This window comes from Gracilinanus agilis, chromosome 4 (assembly GCF_016433145.1).
Source record: "Gracilinanus agilis isolate LMUSP501 chromosome 4, AgileGrace, whole genome shotgun sequence".
NCBI lineage: Eukaryota > Metazoa > Chordata > Mammalia > Didelphimorphia > Didelphidae > Gracilinanus > Gracilinanus agilis.
In genome coordinates this window covers 14,449,079-14,459,395 of record NC_058133.1, presented here as the reverse complement: position 1 = coordinate 14,459,395, position 10,317 = coordinate 14,449,079, and the positions used below count along the sequence as shown (strand labels likewise).

The window sequence follows — 10,317 nt, the reverse complement described above, 5'->3', positions numbered from 1 at the left end:
CCCGGGGAGACGGCTTCAGGCATCTTCTTTTGAATTCCACGTGGTGAACTTCTCTTAAGGAACTTCTTTTAATGAGACTCTCTGAATGAAGTTTTGCTTCGTTCACCTCCGGGCCTCTGACTCTCGGCTGAGGGTTAATTAGATCTACTTGGATTAATTAGAGGATCGTAGTAAATTACCTACTGGTTAGATTCTTATTTCCTTATTTTTCCTCTCTCCTTAGTTGTAAATAAACTTCCATAAAAGTCAATTTTGACTTGAGATTATTCTTAATTGAGGATTGATAATAGTTCAATCCTCTGGCAACGGTCTTTTGATATATTGAACCCCCAAAACCCCTTTTCCCCCCTTACAAATGGAGGGGAGGAGGTTAAGCCCTGCTCTGGGCTCCCTAACACGTGGTGTGACCCCAGGGGATGTGAGAGGCTGGAGGAATGGGGGGCAGGTGGGAGGCAAGGGCTGTGGCTCACTGGCACAGGGGCAGAGCAGGCCTTCCAGGCAGGGGCCAGTCTGGAGCCACGGCGTCCAGGAGGAGATGTCAGGCCCAAACCTTGGTGGCCAAAGCAGCCTCACTGGGTCTTCTTGGTGCAGCCAGCACTGCACGAGCTTTACTGGCGATCACTTCACACTGTTTGCATGGAGTGAGAGGAGCCCCCCCAGCACTCCCAGAAAGCTCTCTGGCCGTCCCCCATGGGCCTGGTGGCCAGTGCTGCCTCTGGTAAGGGAGAGCCCCTGGCCATTCCATCGGGGGCCCCCTAGACACGGCTCACTCCCCTTCCACACTCGGACAGCCCCGCCCCAGCCCTCGGGCCCTTCTCTGGTCCCTGCGGCACCCAGGGTGGCACACGGTGACAGGGATGGTGGGAAGAGAGCCTCGCCTCCTGGGCTCGCAGGCCAACGTGGCTGATTCATGATGCCCGCGTCGACATGATCAGAACGAGTTCTATCTACCTCAGCATGGCCTCCACATTCCCTCCCACAAATGTGCATCCACACGGTGCGTGTAGCCACACGTCCGGAGAGATGAGGAAAAACAAGGCATGGCCGGCACCTTTTCCTGACAACATCTTATGGGTTAAATGTTTTAAAAGAGGATTTTTAAAATACGTTCAGTGGTTACGTCGGCGATTCCCACCTGGCCACGTTCGTCTGATGTTTTCTGTCTTCTTATCTGGGAATCAGATCTCGTTTTGGAAATTTAATGCTTTTCTAAAACTGAAAACAATAGAATTCCATCAAGTATGCCATTCTATGCTTTATTAAACCTCCACAGAGGAAACTGTACTTAAAGTATAAAAAATTGTCTGTGCTACAGAATCATAAATCAAGCTCGTCTTCCATACAAGCTTTCATAAAAGAGTCATGAAGAAATGCATTATTTACATGAGATGATCTGCTGGTGTGTGGAGTCAAGTTTAAATTAGATGCAGGAAACATTATCTTCCTGGGCACCTGCCCTGTTCCGGGGGCCTCCGAACTGGTATTTGTCGGCCGGATTGACTTACAAACGTCTCTTCTGTCCCTTTAAATATGACCGAGCAGATGCCGAAGCCGCTCCCGGGAGCGAGTGTCTCCTCATGCCTGTGGGATGGAAAAGATGGTTAGGAAGTCACGAGGCGTTCCGGCCCACATGAACGTCCGGCCGCACGGAGCGGAGCACAGACGAGCCCCTCTTCCCCCCAGGTTCAGACGTTAAAAACAGCGTTTGCAGGCGAGCAGCTCAAAGATCGGGCTGACCACTCGGCATTTCTCTGCCATCTTTGGAAATTCAGTTCTGGCCACATCCTGGCAGCTCCGGAGCCCCGTCCCAAGGTCCTTTGGTTCTACCTCCTTCTTCAGACAGGGTGCTCTGAAATCACCCTGCAGTGCCTGGCCAAGCCGCACGGACACGGATCTTCAGGCACAGATCACCGACGATTCTAAATCCAGGCGTTATCGGCTCAGAACAGCAAACCACCAGCCCCTGGACTTTAGGCCCGGAGACCGCCAGAGCTCTGGCTGACCGCGCCCCACCCCCCAACTCAGCCACGTCCCTTTGCGGAGGTCCCACAAGGGACTCCAGTTGGAGCCAGAAGAGCGTCTCCCACCCCAACGTACTGGGCCTCCTTTGGGGCTGCCTCGGGAGCAGCTAAACAAGTGGCAATGCAGGAAGGTGGCGGCGGCACCAGCCATAAGGATGGGAGCACTTCATCTTGAGAGGGCAGCTGCCCTGCACTTACTCCTCCCATGAGGCCCCGGGGAGCCACAACACGGCCTGCTCTCAAGGAACCCAACGGGAGGCGCTGTGCCAACCACTGCATGCAGACAAGGTATAATGGAGATAAACGGGGGCTCGGGGGGCCTAGAGATGGGGCTCAAATCTGACCTCCGGACACTTCCTAGCAGCTGTGTGACCCTGGGCAAGTCACTTAACCTTGAATCCCAGCCCTTACTGCTCTTTTGCCTAGGAGATAATACTTAGTGTGGTTCAAAAAAAAGATCGAGGATGACTGGGAAAGGCTTCTGGCAGAAGGTGGGACTTTGGCTGAGACTTGAAGGAAAAGCCAGGCGACAGGGATGAGGAGGGAGAGTGTTCCAGGCCCAGGGGATGAGCAGAGAGAATTGGCCTGGAATCGAGACATGGAGGCTCTGGTCAGGAGGCCTGCAGCATCCGCGGAGAGGAAGGAAAGGAAGGAAGAGGCCACATGAGGGAGGGCTCCAAAAGTCAAATGCAGGACATTTTATTCGATTTCAGCAGTCACTGAAGTGAGCTAAAAACCAAATCGACAGGTACAAGGCAAACGTCGTAATAAAAACTAAATGTGGATCCCAAAGGCAAGTGGAGAAAACGTGCTTTGCCGCCGCCATGACTTGGCTTCTCTCTGCTTTCTCAAGCTGCCTGGGTCGATGGGAAAGCGCACCCGGAGCAGAGATGGTAGGACACGGGGCTCCCCCACGAGCCCACTCTGCGATGCGGCACTCCAGCCTCCCCTGGGCTGGGCCTTTCCACAGGATGCTCAGGACCAACAAGCAGAAGCAAAGCCGTTACAGGCCTCGGGGGTTGACATGAAAATCGGCTACACCATCTGGTGGAGGCAAGAAGGCCTAAGTGGGGCATGGACAGAACAGGGTGCGAGGATGGGCCGAGGCCAATCCCTCATCAGTGCTTCCCCTCCAGAAGCTGCTGCCACCTGTGGGAATGACGTTGCCTTTTGGCTTCGGGTGTCGTGTGGTTGGGCTCGTTAGTAAGCGGGGCGCTAGGATCCCCCCACTGACGTCATCTGGACCCACTAGATCCACGACACACTTCTTACAGAGCCTCCAACGGGCCTCCCCTTCTGCAAGCGAGTCTTGGGACACCTCCCTAATGAACTCTTCTCAGTCTCCACAGCAGCTCTTCCAAAGCTCTTCATCCCTCTTTGAACCTTCTGTGTAAGTTGAATCTGTTAACCTAAAAACTAGGACCCCCAGCACCCCACTCACTTCCTATTGTCACGTGCTGACGTAGGCAGGATATAAATTGGGCTCTTTCCTTCCTGTCTTGCTTGGGGGAGGATTTTTTAAGCAGGTAGAAAAACTTAAGTCATGTGGTTCTATTTTGTCAGATAATAAACTTCATAAAAATAATACTTGACGTAGTGGACATGAATCTAAATCTTACGTTTCATGGCCCCCCACCCCCCACCCCCTTCCCCTATAACCTACTGAAAAATACTGAGGCTATTCGAGTGTTTCTCCCTTCCTCGTGTCCCATCGCCCGGATACCTTCTGCCATTATTTCCTCCTTCCCTTCTGCTCAGATGTAGAGGAGACCCTCTTCCTTACCAAGACTAACCCCACTTGCTACCTGCACGAGGGATCTCCTGCCATCCCATCCCCTCGGAGGAGACGTCCCTCTCTTATCCCGGCTCTGATCTTCCGTCTCTCCCTGTCTTCATTTGATCCATCCATCCCCTCTGACTATTATTCCCACATCTCTCCTCCCTCTCCCCCTAATACTACAGTCTGGCTTCTTAGCTCATTCTTGACCCAAGACACCCGCCACCTCTTCACTGCCACTCGGATGGCCTTTTCTCCGCTTCTTGACCTTCTCTGCAGTCGGAGCCAGTCGGCCACCCTCTCGGTGAGGGCTCTCCTCTCTCTAGATTGGCTTTTCTGGTTCTGTGTAGCTCGCTGCTTGCCGGACCTTCGTCCTGGGCCCTCTCCTCTCCTTCACTCCGGCTCGTGACAATCTCATCAGCTCTCATGGAGTCCGTCACCATCTCGATGCTGATGGCCCTCCGACCTCCTTAGAGCCCCCCTCCTCTCCAGCCACCCATTCAATACCCCAAACTCATCACATCTTTCCACCTAAGTCCTCTCCTCCTTACTGACAGGGGTTGGGAGTCCTCAAAACATGAAAAAAATCCCATCTAGTTCATGTCACGTGGGTCAAGATCATTTAAAAAAATGCAGATCGACGGTCAGTCCTACACTTTTGTATGCCTGTCCGGAAGCGGACCCGTGTTGGGGACGTCCAGACTCCCTTTCTGTTCATTCACACACTCGATCACAAATCACGGCCAAGTGCACGACGACGGGCTTCTCGGTTCTATTGGGGGGCTGCCCTGTGGCCTCCAGGATCAACTGTAAATTGTTCTGTTTGGTTTTCTCCTACCTTCCTCTATGGCCCAGTGCCTCCAAGAGGGCGCCCTCGTGTTCCCGGGCCGCCCCCGGGCCTGGAAGGCTCTCTGCTGCGGCTTCTTGGCTTTCGTGCCAGGGAAAATGCCCGCTTGTACAGGAAGCTTCTCCCAGCCTTCACCCCAGCTAGCTGTCTGTGTGCCTGCGAGCTCTGGGTGGCCCTCGGGCCTGGCACGTGGTGGTACCAGTAAAGGCTTCCCGACTGACCCAGGGGCTTCTTCCACATTCCTTGTCGTCCAAAAGACCACCGCCTGGATCCAGCCGGCCTCTCAGGACCTGGTATTCGGTTCATCGGGGCCTGGTAACCCCAATTCCTCCGGGCAGACCCAGCACGCTTTCCTCAAGAACAGCCACACAGACGGTCTGTGAAGATTCGATGAAGCCTTGACAAAGGCAGGAGGAAGCGTGGCGAGATGAGAGTTTGCATGAAGAGGATCCGGGGCGGGAACGTCCGGTGGGGCAGCCCCGCAGAGGGGACAGCGAGGAGGGGGCCGCCCCGGCCACACATCCCACGGAGGAGCGGCCGGCCAGGGGAGGGGCCGAGGCCGCCCAGACAGGGAGAGAAGATGGAGGGCCACGAGCGGCGCGTCCTCAAAGCATCCAAAGGGCTGTCGAGGGGGAAGAGGGACGGCCGAGCGTGGGCAGGCGCAGCTTTAGCTTCTGTCTCGAACGATTCCGGACTGTCAGTGCTACGCCGCCTCCGAGGGCCTCTGCCGGGGGGCCGGGGGCCCGACTCACGCTCCTGGAGCCCCCCAGGGGCAGGGCTGCCAGGAAGACACCCGCTTCATTCCACGGAACTCTGAGCACCCCGAGACACGCCACAGCACGGTGGGATGGCGAGCACGCGGGCCTCGGGACGGCCTGGGCTCCAGGCCTGCCTTTGTGGGACATCCCGGGCTTGACGTCGTGCCTCGGTGCTAGAGGAGCCTCCCCGGAGATAAGAGGCCGCGAGCGAGCCCCCGGCGGGAGTCAAACACCGACCAGAGGAGCCTGCTGGCTGCCCATGACCTCTCGCCTCCCTCGTCCGGCCCCACGAGGCCACCCGACCTGAGGGGAGCCCGAGTCCCCGCCGCCCTCGGCCCTGGCGGGCCTGCCTGGCCTGGGCCGTCCCAGCTGGGCCCACGTTCCAGGCCGGCCATCCGAGGATCTCATCCGAGTGCTGCCTCTGCCCTGGGGTGCGCCGGGCGGACCTGGGGTGGGGTCTGTTTTCCTTTACAGGACACGGAGGGAAGTCACTGAAGGTGGGCACATGAGAACATCCGAGCTTGGCACCCTTTCTTACATCTATTTCAATAGAACTTTTCCCTTTGGGAGGCTCCATATTTTATTCGATGCTCCTGAAGACCGTGTCCTGGGGAGGGGGTCAGCAGCGGGGTCCGGACCCCCACGAGAGGGGAAGAAGCTGGCCTCACCCCAAGTCACAAAGTCCTCTCTAGGAAAGCGCCCGTTTGGCGTCCATCTTCCTCCTGGGGAGGCCCGTGTCGGGCTGTGTCTGTGGGGGAGAGCCGCCTCCGGCCGAGGGGCGGGCAAAGGGAGGTTACCGAGAAGGTCACCCGCGGGGGTCACCACGGGGAGCCGAGCCCCAGCTCACAAGCACTGGAAGGCTGCAGCGACAGCTTCCTTTGCAGACTCTCCCTGCCGGGCTTCAGACAGAACCGAAAAGCCTTCTGCTGCCTCCTGCCTGTCCGATCTGGACTCTCACCCAGCAGTCGGTTCTGTCAGGCCCAGCCTAGCTGCTCACGACTAAGATTTTAGAATTACTCATGACAAAGTGGCCATTTCTGAAGCTGCCGGGTGTCTCGAGGATGCTCTCTCTGTCTAATGGCAGCTCCTATTAAAAACAGCAAAAAACAACCTCTTTCCCTCCATCTTGGGATCAATCCCGTGTACTGTTCCACGGCAGAAGAGCAATAAGGGTAGGCAATGGGGGTTGGGCAGCTTACCCAGGGTCACCCAGCTGGGAAGAGTGTGAGGCCAGATTTGAACCCAGGACCTTGTAGGCCTGGTCCTCAATCCACTGAGCCTCCTAGGTGCCCCCTCCCATAACTTCTTACACAGATCTCCATAGATTAGCACTAGATCAATTAAAGGACAATCAAATATAATATTTTGTATTTTCTAACAGAAAATAAAAAAAATCAAAACAATTTCTCCATTTATCTAAAGACAAGAACATTTTGCAGAATTTAGCCATAAAACCAAAATGTTACCTCAGGTAATAATGGATTTGAGGAATTCGTAGCTGTTGAGATGCCCAAAATCTGTGGGGGGGAAAAAAAATGTAAGTGCTTTAAAAATGATTTGTCAAAGACCAGAAGTCAACATTTCCAGTTAAATTAGAATTAAAATAAAGAACCTATGCCACGAGGCTTGCTAAACGTACCTTCACATGTCAGCTCTAAGACAGTAAATGAGTCAATCAGCTCAGAGGATAGAGGCCAGGCCTGGAGTCGGGTTCAAATGTGGCCTCCGGCTCGCCCCTCATCCTCAGTGTCTGCCTCAGGCCTACTCTGCTCCAGGCACTAGGCCAAGTGGCCGGCATGCAGGGGCCAGAACAGCCCCCTGAAGAGCTCCCGGGCTAGCCTGATCGTTGGTGCACAAACACTATGACTGGACAGAAGCACGAGAGGGAAGGCATCAGGAAGGGCTTCCTGTAGGCGGCCTCGGAGGAAGCTAACGGGGAGCCAGGAGGGAGGCAGAAAGGACACTCATCTTTGCCCTGGGGTTCTCCTGGGAGGGCTCCAGGGCCGCGTCTCCTGGAACACCAGCACGACCCCACGAGACACCCGTGGGGTCCAGGAAAGCTGGCCAAGAGCTCCAGGGGGAGCCTGGTCCCTCCACACCCGGCGGGCACGGCAAGGCCAGATGGGCCGCATTTTATGGGAGGAAAGCAGCCCCCTGTTGTGAGCTCATGGGCGCGGGGACGCCTGGGAGCGAGCAGCCCTGAGCCTGGTGAGCCCACATGCTCCCTCAGACCAAGGAGGGCAGGCGAGCCAGCGATTCCGGGGTGCCTCGACCAGGAAACTCTCCAAGGCCTGGAAGCCAACGGGAGGCCAGATCCCCCCAAGGGATGCTACTGAGAATAAGTATTTCAAAGGCAATCAACAGCGCTAAGGCCATAAACTGTCAGCATATACAGATGCTCACTGAAATGAAATAAATTATTTTTATCACGCTGGCAAAGAAAGGAAATGCTGCTAAAGATTTTTGCAAACTCATCTGTTTTTGAACTCATCAGTTGTTTTAAATACAAAAGACCAACTGAAATGGATTGTTTATATTTTTGATTATATTTCAGAACTATATTGCTTAAGGCAGCTTCTGTGACGCGCATATTCCACAATCATTTTAAAATGGGATAAAAATCCGTGTGTGATGATTAATGTCACCTTTTGGGGGATTCGATTTTATCCCATACTTGAAACGAGAAAATATACCTTCTTCAGTATGGAAGGGAAACAGCTTTGGAGGATTCGGCCCCATTGAGGAAGGTTTTAATGAAACAGTTTCATTCATTTTGTCTAAGCTTAGTTCTTAATTGGCCTGGCAGTGGGATGACTCACAGGCATGGAAAAGTCTCGCCTGGACAGCTCTTTGTATGGGAACTGATGGCAAATTAAATATGGTTTTGCACAACCACAGCAAAAAGCTCTTCACAGAATTTCTTAGAAATTTTAATTATGGTGAAGGGAGAAGGTGCCTCCCTAAACTAGGCCTAACAATGACAATAGCACAGCCACTCGCAAAGTTTAATCTAAAAATGACTAATGTGAAAATTCTGGTATCCTTTGGATTCGTCCTCCTCCCTTGATCTGAGTAAAAACAAAATTTTTTCCTTCAATGTGGGGCCTGAAACCAATTAACTTGTCTCCTCTATTTCTCTTCCTACTATTAATTAGTATGCAACCTGCTGGTGTAATTATGTACCTTTCATAGATCTCGATAGCACCAACTCTGAAAATTTCTGGAATCTTTTTTTTTGGGGGGGGGGGGAGGGCAGGTGAGGGAGGGGACAGAGGGAGGCCAAATTCTAGTACTCTATAACGTTTACAGAGCTAAAACAGGAAAAAAAATGTTCACCTGTCGGGTGATATAAAACCAATCTTCTCCTAAATGTACCAGAATAATTTTCTCTACCTCAAGCACAGTTAAAGCCTTCGGTCTATTCATTACTGTCTTTTTATAGTATTTTTATTTAATAAAACCTATTAAGACTACCATACAAATCTCTTTACTTATGCTTTTATCTTTTAACTGATCAATTTTTATATTGCTGACATCCCTTCTTGCCCATCTGCTCATTTAAACATTCATAGGATCTGAGCTATGTCTCTGGAGAAAATGTCTGTAAAATTTGTTAGAGCTGGCAAATGTGTGTGAGTCAGTGATTGCACATGACGAAATGCTTCTCACAGAACCAAATTTGTTTCTGTAGTAAGCAGAACTGTTTAAATGTTATTTATTTTTATGTTTCAAAGAAAATATATTGTGAAGTGATGCATTGATTTAAGACGCACAATGTCTGTGTACACGCTCGAGGAGGAGAATTTATGAAAGCTTTGCACAAGTCCTTTAATTGAATTTTCCAAATCTCTCACCACACACAAATAATCAATACCTTCTGCAGAGAAAACCAGTCAGAATTATTACAGTCTTTCTTTTTCATTTTGTTGTCATCAGCACATACCGAGCACCTGGATCTCTGCAATGTCTGCGGAGAACTTGCTTCAGGCCTCTCGCCCACATAATTGCTGCTAAGTGACTCCGAGCCGACAGTACTTTTAAAAATTATTTACTCATTATTTAAATGGTCAAATGGTATTCCTTTGAGAGTAAGAACATTTTGAATACGGTAGAAATTATGGAGGAGGCCTGAATATTAACAGGCCACTTTAAGGACTTCATTAAATTCTTGGCCTGGTCCAAAATTGTCATTTTTAAAAATAATCTGTACATCTGTTAGAAAAACCTTGGTAAACTGTATAAAAATTGGAAGCCTAACAATCTCGACTGTCCATGGTACAGGAGCTGCCAGCTGGGCCTCTCTGCAGGTCTGGCAGAGGCCAGCAGATGTACATTAATGTATATTTAAGTGTCAGAAAAGGAAGACTTTCATTTCTCTTCTCCAAGAGCACTGAATGTAACAGCATTAGAGCAGGATATTTTTTGTTGTTATTCCCCCCAAATTCATCTTTAAAACTTCAAAACAAGGCTTTTTTCAACTGAAGCACATCCCTGGAAAAAGATGTAGACTAATGTACACATAAAAGAAAGAAAGAAACAAAGAGTCATCTTAGGGGAATAAAAGAAGAGCTCGTATGATTTTTTTTTCCTCAAGGAAAGGGCTGAGTGGGAGAGAGTTACACATTTTTAAGTTGGGGTGGGGGGGGGACCCTAATCCAGTGGGTGGTGAAAAGAAAAGGCAATATTCATTCTGTGATATAGTCTGAGAATAATGGGAAGAATTTGGTCATTTAAAAATCCTTTAACCAGGCCTCTGTTGACAATGTAAAAAGAACATAGTCGACTGTTAAAATTTTGGTTCAGTCTTAAATTGTTTTCCAGCCTAGACCTAGAAATTCTGAAATATTTTCTATAGCAAACAGCTGAAACAGTCAGTTTTCTGGAAGACTGTTTGCTATCAGTACACAAAGTCTG

At 51.2% G+C, this 10,317-nt stretch overlaps 1 protein-coding gene across 1 annotated transcript in view; it reads right to left on the bottom strand.

Moving 5' to 3' along the window:
• Positions 1-1,249: 1,249 nt before the first annotated feature.
• The window catches only part of LOC123248049 (integrin subunit beta 3 binding protein), a 42,289-nt gene continuing 33,221 nt past the window's right edge, over positions 1,250-10,317 (bottom strand). The window contains exons 8-9 of the mRNA XM_044677211.1: positions 6,870-6,920; positions 1,250-1,581 (exon numbers count right to left, since the gene is read on the bottom strand). Coding sequence (XP_044533146.1) covers positions 6,871-6,920 — 50 coding nt within the window. The 3' untranslated portion in view covers positions 1,250-1,581; position 6,870. The remainder of the gene's footprint in view (positions 1,582-6,869; positions 6,921-10,317) is intronic.